General features: G+C 38.9%; 1 protein-coding gene across 1 annotated transcript in view; it reads right to left on the reverse strand.

Annotated features, from left to right (window-relative positions):
• LOC125976184 (voltage-dependent R-type calcium channel subunit alpha-1E) overlaps positions 1-26,451 on the reverse strand; it is a 52,171-nt gene that overhangs the window by 21,757 nt on the left and 3,963 nt on the right. Inside the window, exons 3-8 of the mRNA XM_049732173.1 lie at positions 22,072-22,554; positions 12,539-12,808; positions 7,599-7,704; positions 7,389-7,528; positions 1,455-1,558; positions 724-882 (exon numbers count right to left, since the gene is read on the reverse strand). Of these exons, the coding sequence (XP_049588130.1) occupies positions 724-882; positions 1,455-1,558; positions 7,389-7,528; positions 7,599-7,704; positions 12,539-12,808; positions 22,072-22,550 (1,258 nt within the window). The 5' untranslated portion in view covers positions 22,551-22,554. The remainder of the gene's footprint in view (positions 1-723; positions 883-1,454; positions 1,559-7,388; positions 7,529-7,598; positions 7,705-12,538; positions 12,809-22,071; positions 22,555-26,451) is intronic.

The following is a 26,451-nucleotide window of genomic DNA, read 5'->3' on the forward strand; positions in this document are numbered from 1 at the left end:
CTTTGCGGGCCACCTAAAATGATGTGGCGGGCCGTATCTGAGTTTGACACCTGTGGCATAAGAGATCAAATGTAGAAAATCGTATTGTTAGGTTTAACTGCAGTGCATTGTGATGCTGTGTGTGTACAAACATGCGTGCAAAATTTGAATAATAGTGCTTCAACCTAAGGTTATGTAAATAAGAAGGATATGGCTTCTCATGCACAACACAAACCATTATGGCAGCCAAACAGAGCTCAGTCGTATCTCTTTGGATTTGGATTGCGCAATGTTGTTTACAGCTCAAAATTCTAAAATGACTTTTTTTTTTATTTTATCTCCACACTGATGCATTATTCATGACTTTTCCAACTACAAATTGCTCTCCTTTGTTTCATTCATTCCATCAGGGAGAGCAAGGCAGAGGATGATTTTTAATTTTTCTTCCTCCCAGAGCAGCTCAAATTAGTGCTTGGCAGAGGAAGAATCTTAAATAACAGTAATATCCGGATGCCACTGCTGGGTTCTCTCACAAAATTGCAGCGAGTGATTTATCGTGTCATTGTTCGCATCTAAAATTGAGACGTTACGACTCGAGTGCGTATCGTTACTACTCGTTTGGAAATGCCTCTTGGAATTGTTTGTGCAGCTAACATGAAGTTGTGTTTCTACCTGTAGATTCATTGGCCACTTCGAAGAAACCAATTAGCATATAAAACATATTAGCTTGTGTGAAAAGCTAACCGAGTATTCCAGGCTGCGGCGTACAAGTGTGGTGCAGTTTGCCGCTGTAAAACTCCAAGCCGATGATGGCGAACATGAGGATTGCGAAAAAGAGCAGCAGGCCAATTTGGAGCAGGGGAACCATGGCCTTCATGATGGACTTCAAGACTATCTGTAGACCTGAGAAGAAAGCGCAATTCAGTCATTTCAATTTGAATCTATTATGCATTCTTTTCAAGAATGCTCTGTTTTGATTTGCAAAGTCAGAGAGCGGAACATGAGTGGTTTATAAATGGATTGGTTGTCTTCTATTAGAAGAGGAGGAATCGAGCTTTTTCTGGCATAATGGCAAAGCAGCAAGAAAATGATGGCTAATTTTTAGCTAATTTTCAGAAAAGTGCAGTTTTGAAACGCTAGTTTCACAGTGTGGGCTAGATGGCAATTTAAATGAATATTTTTGATCATTTGAAGTAATAAATTCAAACTAGAGCAAAGTAAATCGATTAATCGACAAGTAATCGATTATCAAATTAATTGATAACTATTTAGATAATCGAATCATCATCAAGAGCTTTTTTTTTTACCTCAGAATTTTCCAAATTGCTCTCAACAGTATTTACTAATTAATTGTATTATTTAATTTGTTATTGAATTTAATTTGTTATTTAATTTAATTATCATCATTATCATTATTATGCTTGCATCACAGTGTGACAAATAAAACTTTCCAGACAAAAAAAGAAAAAACTCACTGGGAATGCCCGAAACCAGTTTAAGTGGTCGCAACACCCGCACTGCCCGAAGAGTTCTCAGATCCACAGAGATGTTCATATGAGAGCCTGCTGCAGCCAGAATCCTGAGAAAGAAATATGAAAACAAGAACAAAAGGACATGAATTTTGGGATTTAATGCAAAAGAAGAGGGCTGCTGTGTTGTGATATGGACCGTGAGGATGTGAGGCTCTTTGGGGGTTCTTTTGGGCTCTTTCCACATGTGTAGGAGGATACACAGTGGCAAAAGACAGTTTAGGGCAGAACAAAGAAAGCAGCTCCGCCTCGGTATGGGATGGATGCCTGCGGCCTGAAGCTGCATGAACCTCTTGCACAGAAAGTCACACACACAGGAGTTTGGCTTTTAAGGCTTTTTCCCAACACAAGACCTCCAAACTGACATTTACACCTCACAATGGCATCCCCTGAACTCTCTAAAAACAGTTGGGGTCATTCCATCAAATCGGCGAGCAGTTTAGGGTGTACCCCGCCGAACGCCCAAAGTCAGATGGGAATTTGAGTTACGGGAGGTTGAGCACATAAGTCAGATGAGGTGTGAAGGACTAAAATAGCTTAACATCATCATTATCACCATAAATATAGAAGGGGAATTATCCTCATGAGTTTCACACCTCCAACTATACCCCCGTGGAGTCCCCCCCCCCTTCAGCGTCATTTGTTCCCAAGCTCTTTATCTCCTTTCTTCTTCTTGGTCTCACTTTTCCACAGCTCCGCTCTGTTCTCATGTCATGTGGTACTTCCTGCACATCGCTCTTCTCACGCCTTTCTTCACATCATTAGTCCGTCGTGTCTGCTGGTTAGTTGTTATGGCGACAAACGGAGCGGAGTTCTAAAAATGTCACCCTCGTTTAGTTCAGTCAGTCAGATGGATGGATTTTACTCCCTACATCTACCTGCTAATAAATTATTTTATTAAGCAAATGTTTGTGTACAAGTGTTGGCTAGCTGGTAATTACAACAAAAAAAAAATATGAATAACCTTATTATCACTTTTGTTCAGTCATTAACTACGACAGCTTTGCTGTCTGGATCTGCAAGTCTGGCAGCAGACAGTGCGACATGTAAATAAGCCAAGGGAGTAAAACCACACGCTTGGATTGGCACAAAACAATTTGGCTCACATTTTGTGTCCTCGCTCCTTTGCTCACTCGCAGGCTGTTCATTTATTTGTGCTTGTTTGTGTTTGGTTAAATAGAAAGATCCAACAATGTTTTATCTCCAATGAGGTGATTATAATAAAATCAATTTGCTGTCTTGTTGTGGTCCCGACTAGCCAACCAACTATCAGTTTGTATTTTCCCTCACAGGCCATCTCATTAAATTCCGACACACACTTCAGACAGCCTAAACAACATCTACAAGCGAAATCGGGTAAAATTTTAGTTTGAAGCACAACATCATGCTGAGAAATATTTGGCTAGCTCATTAGTTCATTTTTCTCATGTCAAAATGTACGTGTTAAGTTTAATGAACACTTAATGAAAGCAACTAAGTGCAGACATAAATGGTAGTTGCATTGACCTTTAAAATGGTAAGGTCATTCGTTGATTAGCGGACCCTCACAGATATGTGTGTGAAAAGTTATACTAATCAAGGGGCGGCCATGTGCTTTGTGAGGTACACGAAGCTGTCCACTAATTAGGTCATTCTGGGGTCAGAGTGGATATGTAGGTCAAACACAAATTAATTTCCTCTCAGCCTCCTCCTCCCAAGCACATAATCAAAAAAGTAATATAATAAAGCCGATTAATTTGTTACAGGTCAACCTGTCACCATCATAAAAGTTTGAGAACGGTACAGGTTTGTTATATAGTCTATTGTACTTATTAAGCTATAAAGAAATGCTAAAAATCGATGTGTCACTTCAGCAGTGTTGGAAAGTAAATTTACAGTTGTGGTGTTCCCCAGGGCTCAATCATTGAACCCATTCGGTTTATAATTTGCCTGCACACACATGGCTATATATTCCACAAATACAATATCTATTTCTACTGTTATTCGTGAAAATAAATTATTATTTCATCATACTGTTTTGTAATATTTTTTTGTGTTTATTCTGTTTGCTGATGCTGTAGGCTTTTTCTAATAAAAAATATCTGAGCTGGCTCAATAAAGGATGAGAAATACTGGTCCGAGGCAGTTGTAAAGAGAGATGCACACACACAATGGTAAGACGGTCACACCTGTCAGCCGTGACACAAAGAGTCATGACGCCTCAACGTGGCGTGAGAAATCTATTGGGACATCCGCCAGGCCGTGATAGTGACAACATTGTGACTTGGGCGCCATGTCACTGTCAAGACACAAGGCCGTATCGCAAGATCCTGCATAACAGCTGTTCCAAATATTCAGTCTTTACCGACAGTTTTTGGTGACACTGTTAGAAATATTTGCAGTCTTGCAGAATTGTAATGCATCATCCATTTAGAGATGTGCACCATTAATATAATCAATAATCACCAACTCTAGTGAGTGTGATATTTAGTTTTCTATTGAAACACTATTAAATTCTGTCATTTTCATTTTTTTTGTCATTATTATGACATGATAAGGGTGGAAATATGTCTCTAAACAAATACACAGTCCACCACTGAGTAACTGAATAAAAATTAAACAAATTAAACACTTTTATGCGCCAAATGGTGCTCATAACAACTGCTCTGCACAATTTAAATACCCATTGCATACTGCTTACTCCAGTGTGTCATAAAACAATTTCCTGTGGGCAATTATTCTGGGCACCTAACATAACCCTGATGAGTTAAGCAGCTTAAAATGTGCTTCTAAACTCACAAAAATATTAAACTGCCATTATGTACAACACGTCACAAGACCACAGTTTTGGAGCTGCGTGATGTTAGAAAAGGCTGTTTGCGCTGTTGTGGGTGTGAACACAGCCAAGTAAAACTCTTGACTTTTCTGTTAAGAGAGCCTTTAGCTAAAAAGACCCATCTATACTGTATATTTGTCTATTTGCCTCCAATTTATTATGATTTGACACCATATTGCAATTATTGGGATTTATAACAACCTAAACTGACACTTGAGCATTTGCTGCAAACTCATTTTCTCCACAGGTTAGTATTTCATCAAACATGGCTTACAATTTTACAACATCTCTGCTGTACATATTAACTAAAATTATAACAGTTACATACTGTTATTTTAATGCCGCAAAAAATGGATGCAAATCCAAACAGCAATTTCATTCAAATTGAGTTGGACGATGGCCGCTTTCATCTCACTGCAGCACTTCATCCTCGCCGATCACATCCAGACGAGACTGTGAATGGCCTCGATGGGCTTTGTTTTAAGGCCCACTCAGCCTCTTTATGCGGGCATGAAAAAGAAGTGGCAAACAGGGACAGCGAGCTTGTTACCCTATCAATATCCTCAACACCAGCGCCATGGACGTGATTCTCTTAAACATGATGCAATCATGTCGGCACTGATGGTGCGTGGTATCGAGGAGGGAAGGCAGTGACAGCCTGACCTAGGGCGGGGTCCTGTGTCACCACGGCAACGGCTCTCGGGGACATATGGATCCCTGCTGCAGGCCGCCTATGTCATCAATTGATTGGATGACAAAGGGGGAATACGATTGGTGGAGACAGCTCTCTCTTTTCAATGTGTATGCACGCGAGGGTTACAGGTGTACGACTGCCAAGCCGACAGAAGGCGATGCTGGCTCAAACTCGTAGAGTAGTGCTCCATTTGGCACACACGTTATATTTTTAACGGTCATGCTGTATAGTCATGGCTTAAAAATTCGACAATAATATGCAGCGAATTTTTCTTGCAGGCATCAGGCGTTTCCTAGTGCCAACTGTTATCGTCTTAATGGAGGCACTTAGAATGTAAAGTGGCAATTAGCATGTAAGTTCACGCATGGACACATTTTTTTAGCATTTCCTCTGACTTAACTTTTTTTTTTTTCCATGTTACATATATCTCTTTATTAGTCTGTCTTAGTTTCCCGCTGTCATTCTCTCTCTGGATATCTTCTCATTTTTTTCCGTCAACACTAAATATTGTAGTGTGAGTCAGGGGTTTCCGCTGAGAGACGTTTTTTTTATTTCTTACTCACACAGGAATATAAAAATATACTACACTGTTTAATCAGGCAGGGAGTCTGACTGCGTGGGATATATATATATATATAAAACCTTCAAGAGGAGATTTAGTTCTGATGAGTCAACGCTAGCCATTTTGCATTTTCTGTAAAAGCTGACAATTTTTTTTAGCCTTTCACAATTTTTGTTTTTTAAAAAACATATCTTTCTTTACACTGTCGGTATGGCATTACAAGATGATGGTGGGGTGCAAAATACCGCATGGGTTTATCACCTCTTTTTGATTTTTAATTCATTGTATATTGGCCAAAAATAAAACTTCAAACCAATTACAATGAGTTCTAGTCATTGCCTGAAAAAATAAAACCTCAAACCAAAATCATTGAATTCTAGTAACACCTCATCCTGAATAAGTCATGCTTAGCATAGCAGTGGTGGCTAAGGTAATATGTCAAATATGTGAAATAATTTACCACAACATATCCAATGATCTCTCAAGACAAAATAATAAGCTGCAGTATAGTAAAAAAGCTAAAAAATAGGGAATATCCATTTCATAGCACTCGTGAAAAATCCACCATTTTCCAAATAAATCACATTTCCGCCAATTACAACTTTTCTGTACGAATCCTATTAAATTCTTATATGAACAGGCTCTCGAAAAATAGCAGTCAATTAAATGTGTGTGCCCGCCCACTTGTTTGAGAGACTCAGCGCCTAATTACTAGCTCACTAGCAACGCTGTCTGCTCACCTAATATCATCAGCGTATCTCAAAAGCTTCATTGGCTCTGTAATGAGTCTGGGCACTTCTTGTGACATGCATACGTGTGCTGGAATGGAAGACAAGACATTGCTATATTTTGTGCCTACAATGAAGATTTGCACAAAGATCTAGCATGTCTCTTCGAGGAAGTGATTTTTTTTTTTCTATCATGCCAAAGTCATGAATAGTTGATTAACTTAAACATCATTTTAGTCTGCAACTGAACACAGCATGTGAGCATCTGGTTGTGAGCTGTGGCTAACAGCAGGTTCTGCGTTGTTGTGTTTTCAATGAAAGGATGAAAAGTATCAATACAATTTAATAAATAATCAAATTAAATTCTGCAAACGAAAAGGCAAATATTTATCCCTAGTAAAATAACGACAATATTTGCACATACACAGTAAATATTCTGATCAAGGCTTTTCCTAATGTGCTCAAGAAGATTCAACTGATTCATATGCATGTAGAGCAAGTCTGATGACAACACACTTGGGAGAACCTCTGTGGTCTTCCTCTTTTCCCCATTTGTGCCCATGCAGGCGGAGCCCATTAGAATAATCCATTAACAACTGCTTGTCTCACCGTGTTTTAATTAAGCTTCTATTTCGGGATCAACAGTAACTTCTATTCAAGCCATGTCAATTGATCAGCGAGCCTCGACACGTCCTCATTGTCATCTCCTCTCCGACCTCGCATCCTTCCTCTCTCCCACGGCGAGAAGAGCATCCGTGAGCCGGAGCCTCAATTGGACTCATCAATAATGGAAGACGGCGGAATCATATAGAATTCTCTAAGAACGCCATCAGATTCCCATCACGCTTTATTCCAATTGTTTAATATTTCATTTGCGTGTGTGTGAGCACGCATGAGGATTATGTGCTTCCTCTCGAAGCACCTTCTTTGATATCTAGCTTGCTCTTAAGATGTGTTTAGACTTTTAACCACCTCACAGCTTTATGCAATGAATTACATTCAAGATTAGATTCAAACCCCAAAGCTTAAAAATATGAAAAACCACTAGGCCACAGTGCTGCCTGATCAAACTTTGACTCACCCACTGAGCACCACGATGAAATCCATGACGTTCCAGCCGTTCCTGAGGTAGGAGCCTTTATGGAATACAAAGCCCAAGGCGATGATCTTTATTCCCGCCTCCAAACAGAACATCCCGATGAAGTAGGGCTCGGTCTTCTCCTATTGATGCAAAGCGAGTGAGGGAATTGAATTTTAAAAAGTGTGGTTGAATGTTTGTGTTCTGCCTCACCAGTCTCTTTGACATTGGCGTTTTGTCTTCTGCGGGTAGGTGCTGCTCTAGAGCCAGGACGATACAGTTGGCGATGATGGTGGCGAGGATCATGTACTCAAACGGAGTGACGGGAGGAAGTTATGGAACCATGTTGTGGAAAATCAACAAAACAATCAATAATCAAATGACAAGATGTACCTAATATTGTGGCCATCGAGTGTATGCGATCCGGTCAATCCATCACAATCAGAATTGCCTTTATTGTCATTATAAATTTTATTATAACGAAATTTGGTTGCAACTCCTAGAGGCGCTTTGCAAGGTGCATAAAAATGACAACTAAAATAAATGTAAAATTGTGTAACACATTAAATACCTAAACATTATAAATAAGTCAAATATTATACAATATAATATAATAAAATATAGTAAAATATAATATAATAAAATATAATAAAATATAGTAAAATATAGTAAAATATAATATATTAAAATATAATAAAATATAAAATAAAATATATAATACAATATAGTAAAATATAATATAATAAAATATAATAAAATATAGTAAAATATAGTAAAATATAATATAATAAAATATAATAAAATATAGTAAAATATAGTAAAATATAATATATTAAAATATAATAAAATATAAAATAAAATATATAATACAATATAGTAAAATATAATATAATAAAATATAATAAAATATAGTAAAATATAATAAAATATAGTAATATATAATATATTAAAATATAATAAAATATAAAATAAAATATATAATACAAGTCCACTCAGCTGTGTAACTGGTACCACACGCACTCAGCTCATATTTCACACCCCAATTATTCTTTGCTCCCTCCAGAACCCGACTTCTACTGTAGTCAATCAAATTGACACCGCTATTACAAAGTCATTCTTGTAAGCTAGAGACAGTCCCGCCATTACTGTTCCTCTGTATAACATAAGAAAAGAAAATGCAGCAGCCTTGTTATAAAACCAGTCACACTGTCGCCTTGTCTCGGCTGCACCGTGTCCCTCAAACTGTGTACAAGAAGCAGAAGGCAGGGATGAAGAAAGGCGGCGTCCCAGATAATAGGGAAGGAGATGGGCTGATGCTTGCGAAACAAGTGGCTGAGGAGGAGGAGGAGGAGAAGTGGGAGGCAATGAGACCAAATTAGGCTGACACCGGACAGATCGATATATCGCGCGGCTGGTGATACCCAGCGGGGTTACTCGGGGGCATGTGAGTTATGAGAGCTTGAATAAAAAGACCAAATATAAATGTTAACACCCACCAGCTCAAACTTGAACACATTACCTTCAGGGGAACTACAACACATTTGTGAGGCCATCAGCAAGTAGCAGACACAAAAAAAAAAAAATGTCTTAATGAGATAATAGCTGCATCAGCATGAGGTGCCGTCTTTGTTCTTATTGTGTTTTTCCATCTCACACTGATAAGATAAATGCTACGTTCATGTCCTTAAACAGCAGTCAACAGGAGGGAGCGATGGAAGGGGATGTAATGGGGAGAGGAGGGAGGTATCCACGGCAACAGGTTTCACTTGAAGCCTAAAGTCAATACTGCGGAGTGGTTACTGGAGCAGAGGAGTGGCTATTTTCTTGATTATTCTTTTATTAATTTTAGCTTTCGCAAGAAACTGGGATTTAAATCAATAAATCAATAACCCACCAAACGAGGAATTAAAGCAGCCAGTAAATATGTTATTTATTTCCATGAATGGACAGGGCAGCTAATTTACTAATGAGCCACCACCTCAAAGAATTTCACGACTTGATAACTCAAATGGGTGAACATCCTAAGTCCCTTTCGAGTGATGACAGGACTATAATGTATGAAACACTGTCAGAGTAAAATGTAAGCAGAGCTGCATTGAGTTTTGTTGGATACACTCACCCTCACGTGAAATGTATAATTCAGCGGCATGACAATGAAGTGCTGCCTTCATGAGGGAAAATAGAATCCATGCTGATTTTGCGGGAGCTAAAGTGTGCTTGCCGCTTGCAGCTATTATTTTTTTTTGAGTTGAAAAAAACGTTCTCAGTATTATATTTGCAACAAAAAGTGCACATGCGTTTCAGCCAGACAAAAAATATGGGCTGTATAGTGTGCTATATTTCTTGATCCTTGAGAAAAACATAAGAAATCCTTTAAATTATGTGGGAAAAAATCTTTTTTTTTTTTTTTTTTTACATTTTTAGATTGATAACAGAGGATAAAAACATTTAAGCTAAAAATTAAAGCGACTCAACGTAAGCACGTAGCGTCTATAACGTAAGCACTCCACTGCTCCCTAAGTGCTGTAGCCTCATGATTCATCAGTCACGCACTGTGTAAACGACCCTGTGAGTCACATTGACGTTCGCACAATCCTTCAAAACACGCATGTAAAAATAGACACAGTGCCCGGCCATGGGGACCGGTCGTGATGCCGTCCGTGCACAACCCCCAATATGCTCCGACTCCACTTAGCATCCACACGTTTTGATTCTTAAGGTGAATTGCAGTCTCCTGAGACTCACCTAATAGAAACATTGAAACCCAAAAGGGGCGCACGACACCTTTCAGAGACTGAGCTTTTGAAAAAAAGTGTGACATTAAGGTTGCAACTTAAACGACGTAGCGTTGACTATATTTGACACAGTCATCCCCCTTGCGACACGTCACCTTCACACATCAGCAGGTCGCTTCTGAGAATCAATTTTGAAGATGAATGCAGTCACCCATCAGTCAGACGGCTCTTTAAGTCAAAGTCAAATTGGGATATTTTGAGAAATGGAAATAGATTGTTTGGTGGATACTTCATTATTTTTACTTAGAGTTATTAAAGGCTGTTAAATAAACAAAATGTAACAATTGGAACATTTTAAAAGAGAACCAATTGTGGAAAATAATGAAATAAATCATTCCATAAATCAATTATTTAAAGGTGTACTTTCTCCATGGGGCATTTCCCGCTTCAGGGAGATCAAAAAGGGGGAGCAGCTGTCAGTCTTCCCTCGGCGGTCAACGCTAAATTCGTCCCGGGTGTTTGGTTAGAGCTACTTCCTCTCGGCATTACCGCCAACCTCAGACAGTTGATAGAAATGTTCTCTTAAGACTTTTTATGTTGAAGTGATGGAATTATTTTCATTGAGCGCTCATAAAAAAATCCACTCACGAAGAGGCGAGTGATCCTCACACACATTTGACCTTTTGGAGATTTCCCGCGGTAACTGCACGCATGCGTCCCCAGTTTTACATTCTGACAGGTAATTTCAATTTCCAATCCAACAAATTATAATATGCAATAAATCTCCTTCTGATATATTGTATATGAATGAGGAAGATATTTGAATATTACTCGTCAATTTAAAGGAACAATATTAACGTTGAAAGCAAGCTAACGTGCGCTGATCCCATAGGGGCTAACATTTCGCAAAGCTAATATTGGCTTTTCATCATTGTTATAGTGGACAGATCTGAGCTTCAGGTGTGGACAAGATGGGGCCTTAGAAAAATGTGTGCAAATAGAATTTTAGTAATACTGTACTGCAAAAGAAAGTCTAATGTCTACAATGATTGGCTAAAAAGCGAAGTGTGCAGAGTCTCTGTTGCGTAAATGCATGAATGCAAAATCCACACTCTCCTTTTCCCCCCACATTCATTTTTTTTCATTTGTAACATAGCTACGATCTCGCCATGTTGTTTTAAGTTAAAAAAAAATCCAGATCAAAACACAACTGTGTTTTTAATACTTGTGTCAACCAAAATAAACGATGGCCGCTTCACCTTGACAATTTCTCTTCTCGTTGATTCACAGACCAGAGCACAGCCCCATTCGAGCATGTCTCCTCCATAAAGTATATTAGTTAACCAATAATACAGTGAGTGACGACTTGTTGCGATGGTATATGACACAGCGATCAGATATGCTCCCATATAATTCTTCGGAATATATGTTCACCATGCACAAGAGAGCTCATTAAATGTAATAAGACACTCCCTCCCAGACAGCGCATTAACCTGCACGTTAGTCAGTCTGCTTGCTCCCTTCCTGCCACATAACACTTTGATTTAAAGCCGATTGCACAGTGATGATGGTTCAAATACTGTCATTGGGTCATAAAACAACAGCAAGAACCCCAAAACTGCTTGGTGATTTCATTCTAGCTCTATTTTTAATCATGCCTTTGAAAGGGCAAATGCTGATGGAACAATGGATGACAGCTCACAATTTTTTTTTTTTTTTTTAAACCAGTAGCAGTCCATCCAGTTATTCACAAGGCTGCTGTATTATGCACAACAATAGCAGGCCACACCTGGCCTGGCCACCTGGTTGCACCCAAACATGCCTACTTGCTTGTGATCGCAGATGGAATCATGTAGTTGCTTCATGAATTGTAAAAAGTATTTCTCAACAGGGCTGGATAATATCATATTTTCAAAAGGAATGGCTGTGTGAGGAATTGTACACTATGCTGAAAATAAATAATTTCATCTCCCAAAAAAAAGGGGGGGTGGGCTACAATCAAAAAGTTTGGGAATACCACAACATTGACACATTAATTTATATTACTAAAGCCTATCCAATCTTTAAAATTGCATTATTGTCTAATAAGTGAGATTGTTTGGTTCCACCAACTACAGCGTAATAGAGTGTCCAATGTGCATGCGCTGTCCACGGTGCTGAATTTTACGCGTTTGCGTAGCGTCATCTCTTGGTAACACTTTGCATTAGGATATATTGTTATATTAATATCTCGCTAAACTTGGGCAGCTTTGATAAGCTATTTGGTTCAAGTGGCTGTGCAGGGGTACCTAATAAATTGGTCGGTGTAATCCCGGTGCTGAATTTTACGCATATTGTTTCTTGGATCAGTTTGTGAGATGATATTTAGACATGTTCACTCTTTAAAAGCAACTTGGACATGTTCAAGAAAAAGGATATGGCCACTCTGTAATTTTCTTGGCGTACTTGCGGACCTCGTTGTCCTCCCCAAAGATGAAGAGAGACCTGTTGACGGTGAAGCAGTTCTCCCGGACGGGGATTCGGTTATACAAGGCCATGGCGCGGGCACGCTGCGCTTTGGTCATCTTGAAGGCTGCGGGGGACGCGCCGCCTGTGGACGCGGCAGCTCCATCGCGGCTCCTGTTGCGCTCTGAGCCGCCGTCGCCGCTGCTCAACAAGACCGGAACGTCGTCTCCGAAGCGGGCCATTCTGTCCAGGCAAACCAAAAAACAAAAAGAAAAGAAGCAATAGGGCGGGATGAGACGAATTGAGGTTATTAAAAGGGGCGCGGTGCTGCGCTCGATTGCTGCCAGTGACCAATTAGTCCATCATTAGTTTTCGTTTGGAAAAACACCCAAAAGCATCTTCAGCTGTCTTTTCGTGTCGTCTACCCACAAAAAAAACAAAAACAAACAGCGAGTTGACCACCACTGCTGTGCGTAAAATGTATCCTAAGCACACGGGTTCACAATCCACGAACACCTCAAAAATCCGAAAGAAACTGCAACAGGTCACATCGAGTGGACGAGTTTTGAAATAATCCATCAATTACACTTAAGAGCGCTTCATTCCTCGTGCACAAAACGCGCTGGGGGAAACTTTGCCATTTCCCCCCCCCAAAAAAAAGGAAAACTCAAATAGAGCGGCAGGGAGGGAAGCCACCGCTCCTTCACTCTTTCCACGCACTCAAAATTCAGAAGACCGGACGTGCACGACGTGTCTTCATGAAAACACATCACGCCCCCTTTTTCCTCGTCCAAATCCACTTTGGTTTCGTAATGAATACGCAAACAACTACATCAAGAGAAAATAAACCACTGGATGTTGCATAAAGACGTGAGGAGGTTGTTTAATTTTTTTATTGCGCATCAAAACACGAGACCACAATAATGCAAATGTCAAAATCCAAATATATCTGAAAAATGATTCACTAAAACCATGATGGTAGCAAATATATTTTGCAAATGAATGCAACTCACACAGCAGAGAATGAATGCCCTATTATTATTTCCACAACAATGTGAAGAACATATTCAAATGTGTCTAATTATATTGGCAATAATAAGGTGAGGGTTGTTTTTACTATAAAATGATTATGTGGTGGTGCCTGGAGACAAATTTCTTGAGTGACCATGTTATGTTAAAAAAAATTATCAAATCACACTTCTCCATTGAAAATAATGGGAATGCAATTAATCCGTTCCAAGCCCTTCCAAAAAAAGAGAAAAAAATGTGTCACTTGTCTCAGATGGTTGTGGAATCCTTAATTAAGCCTGCAGCTAAAAATAATACACAAGTAGAATTCTCATGTGGCGCCTTATTAAAATCTGACTCTTATCTCTAAAGATGAATGATGTCAGTAATTACCAAGAAGACACGTGAATAATTGCACCATTGTGTTGGTACTGCATAAGAAAGTTTTCGTGACAATCAATAATTTCTGCATGGCGCATCAACATTCAAAACATGATTTTTTTTTCTCTGCAGTCAAACGAGTGGCTCACCATCCCCAACAGGTCCCCCGGATTACAAGTGTAATTGAAATGAGTAAATAATTGCAGTTCATTGTCCTCAAGTCAGGCTGAGAGAGCGCATCACGCACAGCTTTTTTGGTTGAAAGGTGAAGAGGTTATTATGGTAATTAAGTGATGCCGGCGGGAATGATTAGGGAGTAAGGATGATGTCGACGTCCTGGGGAAAAAGGCAATTGCAGCCTCTTCCATGGAGTCTAATCTTTTCCTCTTGCACCAAGACTTTTTTTTTTTTAGTGACTTTGGTGTGTTGAATCCATTATGCCATATAATACAGACTTTTGGAGGCGTTCAAATTAGGTTAATTTCAGCGGATAATTTTAGTCATTTTTTAAGGAATAAAGAATATATATAATAGAGAATTGTATGTTAAAATAAATAAATAAATAAATAAAACCCGATCAGGGTGATGTATGTATGGGGTCTGTTCTTGTAACGTGACTTTAGTGGCACATAACACTGAGATGCAAAGATTGGGATCCAAAAATAGAACACGGCAACACAGACACATATACCTGGCAGGCTCTTGTCTAAAATCTGGTCGTTATCGTTGTTTCTACCGAGAAGGCTTCCCGAATGAAAACAGCCTTTGTCTCATGAGGGCAACAGTCAGGAGACAAGTGACAAGTGAAAAGGAGGAATAGTCAAAGTTTCAATGAAAGTCAAGACACATTACTTTTCACCTACCTGTTTTTAGCAGGCATTAATTTACATAATTCACAACAAAATAAGTTTTTAATGTTTTATTTACAATCAGTCAGCTCAAGTTGTCACAACCCAGAAAGGTGGAAAGACAGATGGATGGAAAAACAGACTAAGGGACAAAAAGTGCTGTTAAAGGAAGTTGAGGTCTTTTTGCTTGTATAGTTCAACAGCTATGATGGCGATTTCGCACTAAGCTGTGACGTCAAACAAGGAATGTATCTGCATGCATTCATGTGGTGTCATCACTTGTCAACACATTTTCATCTGCATGTCAGACACAATGGAAAGCACGGATGCGGGAGATAAGCAGTGTATTCATTTTCAGAATTTTTTCTAATTCTTTTCATTGATTTATTGGAATAATTGTTTGCATTTTTTTATTATTTTATTATGTAATGATTTAAAGCACAATATAAAAAATGCAGCTTTGTCTTAAATATAAGTTGTTTGGTTTTGTTTACAGTTGACCAGAATTTAATGACTACTAAAAAAAAAAAAAAAAAAGGTCATCTCCCAAAACTATTTGCCAGTATATTATATTTCAAAATGTATCCCTCCAAAAACTCATAACATAATATCTTAAAAATGTCAGCATCTGTCATTTGGCTGAATTGTTGGGCAGCCTTGATAAGTTTGCCCAAAACTTGGTGAAAATTGGACGGAGACGTGGCAAAGCTTGGCCAAACGCATGAGCACAGCCGGACCACAAAGGCGGACCTATTGATGTGACCACATGAAGGAGCTAAGGGGGGGGGGAATGGGGGCTGGACTAAATTTAGCTTCATTGAGATGGTAATGGTTGGAACATAAGAGAGGACCTTGCATCTGCAGCTTTGCATTAAAAAAAAAAAAAAAAGCTACGGCACAGTTATAGCAATTATATGTTTGGCTTCATATTTCCACAACAACTATTATTTCCTTGTTTCTTAACCTCTTTGACAGTTACCCTTTTTTTTTCTATCCACCCAAGAATCCCGCTTCCTTCTGTTGTCTTCCTCCTCCGCGTTACCTAGCAACACAACTGACATGCCCTCTATTCCCAGCCCCGTGAATGTGCTGCGGTAAACCTACATCATAATGAAACAACCTATATATACGATGCCCATGGGAGGCAGAGGAACAGCTTTTGTTCAAGTATGATGTTCAACCCTGTTTCCCCCATATTGCATGCTCAGAGGAGGCGATGCAACAGATTGTTGGTGAAGGCAATCAAATTGTGTCTGATGTTCAATTTATTGAGGGAACTTCTGTACTTAAATAAAGTAGGCAAGTGTGTGTGCCCAATCAACAGACTTTACCAATGGAGGACAATTAGAAATATCTTAAGTATGATGAGTGGAAACAGAACGTCCATGTGATTTCTTAGTTTGACATTTTGAATAGATTTACAAAAAAGAGAAAAAAATTAACATTATTTTTTTTTCCAACCAAATCCATTGATTAATTTGGATATTGAAAAATGTCAGCTGAAGCAACAGGCAAAGGTAATGAAATACCTCCCTCTAGTGGCAAGAATTAATATTACATTGACATAAATTTTATTATTCCAGGAGGGTCAACAACAACAATAATAATAATAATAATAATAATAATAATAATAATAATAATAATAATAACCAATTTATCTTTTTCTTTAATGGAGACCCAAAATTGAAAACAGCAGTGAAAATGTTACTAAATGTTACTTTTATAGCAAACACATTTGGGAAATATTGTTGTCTTCCTGCTTTGAGTAACATTAAGACAAATGCACCAAAGGTTTCTCCCACACGTTGCAACAGCAAACGCAGTAAAGAATAAAGTGAAACAATTCTAATCTTGTCCAACAGCCCCGATAAACCAAATCAATAGACTTTTGTGTTTAGCTTTAATGAAGCATACATCACTGAGTACATCTACAGTGCAACCTAAAACCTTTAGTAAAGGAAAAACGTGTTGATGGTCACACAGACAGTGGAGATCGATGTTCTCATATCAATTCAGCGGGCAAGGTTGGCGAAGATAATTCTGAGCAGGTGGCAGCTGGACAACTGTATTAAAAATGACCAGACTCTCCATTTTAAAACGTTGATTATATTTACTGACTTCACCTTTACACAAATAGTTATTAGAGTAGTTTTGCAGTGGGTGTCAATGCTGGGTGTGATATGATGACAGTGACGTCATAAATCCGCAAACGCATTATTTTTTAATTGATCCCACTCTGTTATCAGTGCCTAGCTGTGAGTTCACATTAAACATTAACGTTCAAATTCCATAATCAGGGATGACTGATCATGAATGGGCCTGCGCAGTTTATCAACAGTTCCATTTGGGTCCAGTAGGGGTCAGAGCTAGGTCAATAAAGTCCACTTTTTCCTGCTACCCTGGATATTTATGAGCAGGGATTTTGCTTACCACGCACCTCCTTGTCGTTTGTCAAAACTGCCCCCTTCTAAAAGGAACATAAGTCAAGGCTTGCTGCAATATTTGGGCTCCAGGTTTGGAAGTAGTGGAGACGGCAAGTGATGAATAGCACTGAACACACACACACTTTGGCATTCTGTGTATTAGCCTGGAGGAACGTTTCATACTGATGTGGATCTTGATGCTGACCATACATACAAACAAAGTGAAATATGATGTGAGATATGTTCTGGTTTAAGTTTAAAATTCATCTACAATGGGCATGACAAGTTTCTCTGCTACAAATGTGTTTTTCTAGTCAAAGCTGCTTGTAACATGTTTTGCTCTGGCTAACCAATGAGAGGACAGAAATTTGGAATTGCTTGGCTATAGAAGCAGTTCCATTGGTAATATCATTAAAGTTACAACACTACCAAGGCCCTGGGCAGATTAAATTGACATGGCGGCAGCAGCACAGAGGGACAGATATATGATTGGATGAAATGTAAAACATCCGAGCACACACACACGTAGTGGAAGCAGTGCAGATAATATTATGTGTTAATCACTTTCCTGTGTATTTGTGTTTGGCAAGTCAATTAGCAGCCGATCCATTGAGTTGAATAATTAAACATCTGATCAACACTGATCTATGCAAGAATTGAAACAATCATGCAAAACAATCATGCCTCTTTTGCTTATCTGAATGTGCAATGCAGATGAGGGTGTGTGCTGCGAGAAGCAGCGAACATTTTTCACAAAAGCGCTAGGTGTTGTCTGGAAAGCGGGGCACCGACCCAAGATGCATGGCTCCGACATACCGAGGGATGTAATTCTAAAATGGATGGGGATTAAAGGGAATGAGGACACCCTGGTGAGGCGAAATCTAGGCCAGCGAGTAGTGTTGGCGCTCTGATCTACAAATGCATAAACATGAAGAAGCCATCGACAATATTGGCTTCTTTTTTTTTTTTTTTTTTTTTTTTTTTTTGGTGTACAGGGTTTGAATCTCCTTCATTTATGCCGATTTTCCTAGGCTTACTTAAATTGCTCATGAATGACATTACAAAAAATAGGAATGCTCATTTAAATATTGCCCAAGAAAATGATTGTGTGCATGTTTTGTTTTTTTCTAACAAAAATACAGTACACGTAAAAACATGATGAATGAAAATTACTTTCCTGATATGGGACATATTTACAGCACAGCAACACTAATGTTATTCATTTTTACACAGCTGGCCACTTTGGAAAAAAAATATTACACATTCCAAGATTAAAGTTTTAATATTGCATCAGAAAAAAAATCTTGTGAAAAAAATCATATTTGTCGACAAGGCCAGGAAATGTTGCAAATCAACTTATACAGCATCAATATTTTTTTTTCCCACCAAGGTCTTCTGTTAGTCATACCGGCTACATTATAACAGCTAGCGACTTCAAATAAATTGTCTTGTCACAAACTGAGTGGACAACACATTTCATTTTGCAACCTGAGGCAACATTGAACTGAACATTCAGACGTGGTCTTTTGATTTCTTTCTGCGTCTATTAAAATCACAAAAACATTCGATCTTGCAAACAAATGAGTATCTGATCAAACGAGCAGGGTAAAATCAAACTAAAGCACCTCCTCTATCCCGGAAATTATTTAACTATTATATCATTTTGTGGCATGGAAAATGGCTTTTCAGCGTGTCATCATTAATAATTCACCCGTGTCAAACAGGTCTGACATTTACACCGCACGTCTGTATGACACTTACAGGAAGACGATATTGGAGGATCATTTACTCTCCGAGTTTGTCAGCAAAGTTGAATGAAAGTAATATAATCAAAAAGGAATTTGGCATTGGAGGTATAAAAAAATAAATAATAAATTGGTACGAATGGGTAACCGTTGCTATGGTAGCTGGTATGCCTTCGGTGCAATTAAGACCTGGGAAGCAATTTCATAACCCACGTCCTTGCTTCTCAAATGTAAATAGGCAATTGAAGAACTTTGTGCAAAGCTCTGCGTTGTCCCCGCTGAATATCTCAACTTTAGGGATCAACAGGCAGCGCACCTCAGTGGAGATGCTAATAACAAACACAGACTGAACCCACTGAACTCTGTTTTCCCAAAATACAGAACAAAATTAAGCTTTATCAAAGTCACTTTTTACCATCCAGCACAACCCTTCTAATCATTTCGAGAACAGACTAACGAGGCATATGCTGGCGTCGAAAAGACGGTAATGCCAAGCAGAAGTTAGATATTAATAGAAGCACCACACAAACTTTAAGCTATCCCTCAAATTGCCACACCCTCAAGGTTAGTGGCCAGATAATGAGGCTTGTGGCAATTTTCCAACCGTTAGCTGCTTGCAGTGCTTTTACGGATGACCAAAAGACACAGCCAGAGTGTTCCAATCGCATTGTGATCACAAGACATGAAGATCATAGTCGCACACAAAGCCAGTCCAAGTCTGTGAACACCCCTACCGAGAAAAGCTGCCGAGTCGGAAAAGAATACTAATGAACAGCCAACACACACGAATACGGTATCGTATATTGGCAGCAACAGTTGGAATGTGCTGCCGCCTTCACCTTTCAACTATAACCACCGAGGCTTTTCCACTATATATCATGATTTGACCAGTGTTAGTGTGTTTACAATCTGAATGTGTATACAAACAGTACACAAGATTTAATGTACCTGATTTTATGTAGGTTCAATTCAAAATTGCACAAAAGACCTCAAAGTGAAAGTTTTAAATGGAAATGACGTGTATTTGTCAGGAATTTAATTTTGAGAAAGGGAATCAGATTAACATCGCTCAAAAATGAAGTAAAATGTTGTATACATTTTATTCCATCGGATGTGGGAAAAATGCTGCACCTTTATATGAAAAAATAAATAAGAGTCAAACATTATTAATAGAGATGTGAGAAAAAAAAAAAATAATAAAACGTTAATATTTTTGACCATATGTGAATCAACTAAAGTAACAAACTATTGCCAGACGGACGACTTAATAAATCACCCGGGGATAGTAGAACCTCTGACATGGATTCTGCTCAGACGTCTGCTCTGCGCATTTTCAAATTTGGCATAATGACTCGAGTTGTGCTCAAGCTGCTGGATTTAACAAATCCAACTGTCTCGGTCTTGCACTCTTTTAATTTAGCAGCACTCCCATGCAGCACGTTGCGCTTTACTGCTTTCACTTTTAATCCTCTTTGTTTATTTTATTCACCTCACTGATGCCACAACATAAGCTCATTGTTTCCCTGCCCAGTTCAGGCCTGAGTCTAAATCTGAACATGTGTGGGCTTTTCTTTTTTTTTGGTGCTGTTGTGGGTGTGAACACAGCCAAATTGCTTCGTAGCCAATTGAAGCTCCGAGAGACATACAGAGCCATCGTAAACACGAAGGTCAAAGGTCAAACAGAGTCCAAGATAGTTATTTCTCCCAGCTGTTGGTCCAGTCTAATCACTGACATTAAACGAGGGCAGCAATAAGTACTGTTATTATCCGGAGCAATGAAAAGATGTCATTAACCTCTGCAATGCTACACATGCAGGGTAATAAACTCCAACTACACAAAAATAAATAAATAAATAAATAGTATATATAGATATATATAGATATATATGAGGATTTAAATAGACCACGCTCTCTCGCAGTATTTTAGGTTTTTTTATGGATTTTTGATAATTTATTCATGATTTTTATTATTTCACTAGTCTCTAGTGTTTCTCCACTGGTGACTGATGTCATTTAATAATATTCCTCAGCTCTAAAGTCTAGTGGGCATGTTCTTGAGATATACTGTAAATATCCCCACATTGTTTCCACATTTATTCTAAAAAGTTTGGAAAGCAAAGTGGGTAAATCAAATTGATTCATTTTAAGTGCTGGCAGGGAGCCCTAAATAAATCAAATTAAATCCTCGGTCGGGCAAGGATACACATCGCGTCACGTTATTATAAACTATTTGTTAGTCTGAAATCATCCTGAAAAGAAAACAGATGCACATGTTGGCTCAGGTGCAACAAGCCGCTATGAGAATGTAGACCTGAGAGTTGGATGTTCACGGTCATAACAAGTTGTGACTCACTCGGGTCTTCAGCTGCAGCGGCGGCGGTGAACATCTGACATGAACGTATCATTTTAATTATAGCAGGCAGACCAGGGGACCGTTACCTGCTCCGTGACCGAACATCTCTACAGGCCTCGTAATCATGCCATCGCCTCAATAAACCATTTGTCACATGGACTTATGTATTAAAAACTGGTGGAAAGTCTGGATGACTGGATAATGATTTATAATTAATACAGAGCAATTTTTATCTTGGCTTTTTTATCCTTGCCAAATTACTGATCCCAACTAATAAAAGCTGTTAAATCAATAGAAGGGTTCTTTCAAGTCAAGTCAATACTTGGTAATCTCATGTATCTTCATTCATTTTGCATTAAGACCTCCCATTAAAGCTTCCCTATGCTTCTGTGGACTGTGGCATCCTGAGCCTGTGGCGAGGAAGGTGGGACGGGCACCGTGGGGGTCGGGCCCACCAGAGCTAAAGCCTCAGCTTCAGTAGGGAAACGGACTGGAGGGGGCGGGTCAATCTCGACTATTCACGTTGTGCTTTCACAGCTCCACAGGGCAGGAATGCATACATACTATACGTGTGGATGTAAAGTAGATCCAATTAAGCGTACACAAAGACAGTATTGATTGAAAAAAGAACATCTGCATGAGAAACTGAAACGCTAGCGACATGCTAACCTCAAAATTGTCGATATTATATAGATATGGATAAAAATGACACATGGTAAAGAAGGTAGCAAGAAGATTTCATACTTACTCCCATTCCTTGCGACGTGCCTGCGGAGTGCTGTGGATTTTATGAGCCTGGTGGGCCTTCACTATGTCCTTCTGCTCAATAATGCCCCCCCGGCGTCTCTTGATCACATTGGGGCTAATGGGGAGATCTCCGTCAATCGCCAGCATGCTACCTCCAACGTCAAACGATGAGGTCACATCCAGGGTGAGGCCAGTTCGGTTTCGGTGCTGAGGCGGGCTGTGGCCCGGCATGTGGGTGAGGTAGAGGGTGTCACGGCTGCTCGAGAGACTCTGGGGCTCAAGGAGAGATGGGGAGCCAGAACGTAGGCTGGAACCTCCGGTTCGATGCTTCTGCCAGCTCTCATAGTCCGCGTGGTGTCTATGGTGTCTAGGCGTGCTATTGCCATACATGGGCTCCAGAGCAAGACCCAAAGTATCCTCTGGACAATGCCATCCTCTTGTGGGTCTGGGTAGGCCCAATGTATTATGGTCCCCTGTCATACTGCTGCTGGAACGAGGAGAAAAGAGGAAGAGGGTACAGTAAATGAGCAATTTTGTAGAAATACAACAATTGGCGTTCAAATGCAATTTGTCGTTTTATTGTGTGTAATAGAGTCTCATATATATAAAGTGTGAATTATTTAGGATCAACACCGAGCTGTGTGCCAGGAAAACAGAACAACACAAAGCTTGCTAATAGATTGTACATTATAGCAATTCCTTGGTGTGGCACAAATACCGTAGCGTATGGAAGCAGTAAGCAATGAAATGAACTCACATTGGTGCAATTTGTGTGTTCTTTATTTTATTATTATTATTATTTTGTGGCTTTTATGCTACATTACACTTTTTTCCTCAGTGGAAAGGGCTCTCTTGCATAAAAATTGTACATTTAGATTCACAAAAATAATAAAACTTAAATAAACTCACAAAATTTCAATATTGAGGTACTATGTTGTCCTGCATATCATTAAAAATTCAGAAAAAAATACTAATAAAAAAAATATTAGTCCTACCCATGATGAAGTATACAACATGTATGTGCAACTAAGACATCTAGTGGTGATTGGTGATATTACAACACAAATATTGTATATTCGCAGTTTGACATCCTCAGATTTACATTTGCTGATTTATTTGCGGAGTTATTCACCCATTTGACCCAATTTTGGAAACATTTTCATTTTTTAATTAACCAAGGGGTCACTCAGAGTGTGGCTGTAAGGCACACACAGCCCACTCGCTGCCAGTTGCCCGAACCCGTGTTAGAGGTTCAGCACCCAACGATAAACATTGGAATCTCATCCGTTGATCTGAATCAAGCGGGTTCAACTGCAATTTCCTGTTACCATGGTAACACAAACTTAGTATCTGGAGTGATTGCAACACATCACAGCCAGTTCTGTTGGGAATGGCTCACCCAGCATTTAAATCAATAGTATCATAAATCAATCTGTGAAACTTGCGTTTGGCTATTTCAGCCACACAATCTGCTGCTGTAGTTTCTGACTGATGAAGTTCGTTTCTTCTTACGCGTTCAATTTCTTGCTCTCTGATTGCAGCTTAGGACTGGATAAAATCATAACATGCACAAGAATGAATGGGAGTTTTTTTTTTTTTTTTTTTTACCCAGTGGGTCTCTGTTGGAGCAAAAAGTTTCAGACATTGATCTTGTGAAGCCATTTTCTAAATTGTGTTTTCAAACTTGCTGGACAGTTGTGCCAAAATAATCAGCTAACATGTCAGGATGCTGCATTTCAAAGCGTTTGATCACACTAAGATCTGAATTACTTCCAGTAATGCATCACTTTGCTGACAACACATATATTCAGCTTTTGTTTCCCTCTCTTCGCATAAACAATGAAAGCAATACAGTGAGCCAAGATTTTGAAATTTAATGAATATAAGAAAAATTGTGCATTTGATACTTACAGCTGTCACACTCAAGTGTGAATGTTTATCTATATGTGCCCTGTGATTGATTGGCATCCAGTCCGGACTCCAGAGTGTACCCCGCCTATTGCTCAGTCAGCAGGGACGGACTCCAGCTCACGTGTAACCCTAATGAGGACTAGCGCTACAGAACATTGATGGAAGGATGCATCGATGGAAAGGTTACTGTTTGGTACGGTAGGGTTAGGGTTAGGGTACTAGCAGGCATTTCAAATACTGTATTTTCTTCCATATTAGTGAAGATGGGCAGTTGACAACATGCTCAAAAATACTGGGACTCAACCAGGCAACCTTCTATATAAAACTAGTGAGACTTGGCTTAATTAATTAATATTATTGCTACTATTATTATTACTGTTATTAATATTATTTTCTCAGCCAGCCTTCTGTTTAAAACTAGTGAGACTTAATTAATTATTAATATTTTCTTATTTTAATGTATATTATTATTTTTATTATTACCACTACAACCTTGTGCTGAAATTCAATACATGTACACATGCACCTAAAAAAAGGGTCCAGTAAGTGGATATAGTACTTTCTATTGAAAACTTACGTCAATTAGTATATGTCGAAGTATGACGGTTGTTGAGCGAGGACAAACATTAGATAACATCAACATTCATATTCACTCAGTCGATATCCTTTTTTCAGCAGGCCATTAGCAGAACCGTGCCGTTACTATGATGTGCAGGATAAACATCCCCTGGTTGCCTCTGACTGCATTGTGGTTACTCTTCTTCTAAGCAGAACTCAGTCTGAAGTTGACAGTGGTTTGAAATAATTTCCCCCTAATTAGCTTTTTATGAGGCTGGCTGCTCATTATTCACTGAGCTTTCTGCCAGCCATTACATCGAAAAAATCTATTCAAAAAGGCTCAATGTGTTGTCAAGTTGACAACATGACCACAACCAATTTTTTTTATTTATTTTTTTTTTATGGCCAGGTGGTGTCTTGCATGGTCTCTAATATGGAGTGAGGAAGATTCTGTGACAGAAGAGGGACCTTTGTGCACCTGCTGTCCACAGTAGTCAACACCGGAGCCTGGTTACGCATCACATCTCATCAAATTCAAACGCAAACCTGTTCAACCTGAAAAACATTATGGTTTTATTTTATTCAATAAGACTGCTAAGCGACAGGTTAGCAAATATGACACAATAAAACAAAAGTGACCTCACTTGTTTTTTAAAATGAAGAATTATGGTATGTCTCATTACTTTTGCACATAGAGTGATTTATTTTTTTATTCCACACAATTCTTTGTGGTAGCGTCCATTTTCTTCACGTTCCATCAACAACAACCAACTGCTGCTGAGGCTTATTAAAGTTTCATGCGGCTGTTGCCTATTGCATTATAAACACTGAACGGCTTCAGATTTGATGGATCAATTGGTTTGAAGCCTGAATAACAAACCTTTGATGGTGTGCATTCAGTGCAAGTGATGCCAGACTCAAAGTTAATAATTCACTGACAATTTAAAAGATCTGTCAGTATTTATTTAAAAATGTACCTGTCAGTCGATTCATTTGTTTTGTCAACAGATGATGAAAATCGCTCTCGCTCTTGAACGGTCATTGAATCAAAATTTAACCATGAGCCTTTGCTGCTACAGTTGAATATAAATCGTCATGAAATGTGCTAACTACGATGCTAAGTGAATTCACATGTCATAGCCAATGGTGATGATTTTCGATGGGCTACACCCATCTTATGATGAAAAGACATTTCTCAAAGAAACCCTACTGCGGCGTTGACCTTTCTGGAAAAGAAGCCGTTATGTAACACTAAGGACATGTCGTTTTGCTAATGATCAACACTACTAATATAAGCATCACACCCGTAAAGCTCAATCACTGGAAGCCATGCTGAGGAGGAATGAAATTATTTGTTAAACTGAGCATGATTTGACAGGCATTTAGGTTTTACTTGTTAAAATAGAAACAAATGGTTCACACAAAATTATGGGTGGAATATGCTAATGCTATATTTAGTAGCCCTGTGGAAAATTATGTTCCAATGAAATGAAAAATAATTTTGAGATTTTAATATATGTATTAAATTTACTAAAATTAGACATGGTGTGCAAAATACAGTGTCCCCGAAAAATCGACACACTTCCTTTTATCAGGTATTATTCGGAAAGGCGCAAGTTCATCAACATTGGGCTCGCCAGCTAAACTTGGAGCAGCGTTGCAAAATTGCCACCTGACGGTCCAGTGCAGCTTGCTGGATTTATTGAGTCATTCATTGATTAATTTGCCCGCCCATAGCAAGCACGAATATAGCAAAGGCATACGGCATTTTTGTGGGCAGTCTAAGAACACCTGTGCAATAAGCCTCTTCATATGCTCCACATGAGGTGGATGGATGGATTATCTTGAAAAAGGAAATGTGCACACTAAGAGATTTAGATTTGTGGACAAAATCAGAGAGAAAAGTCTTTGC

This window comes from Syngnathus scovelli, chromosome 10 (genome assembly GCF_024217435.2).
Source record: "Syngnathus scovelli strain Florida chromosome 10, RoL_Ssco_1.2, whole genome shotgun sequence".
In the NCBI taxonomy this organism is placed as follows: domain Eukaryota; kingdom Metazoa; phylum Chordata; class Actinopteri; order Syngnathiformes; family Syngnathidae; genus Syngnathus; species Syngnathus scovelli.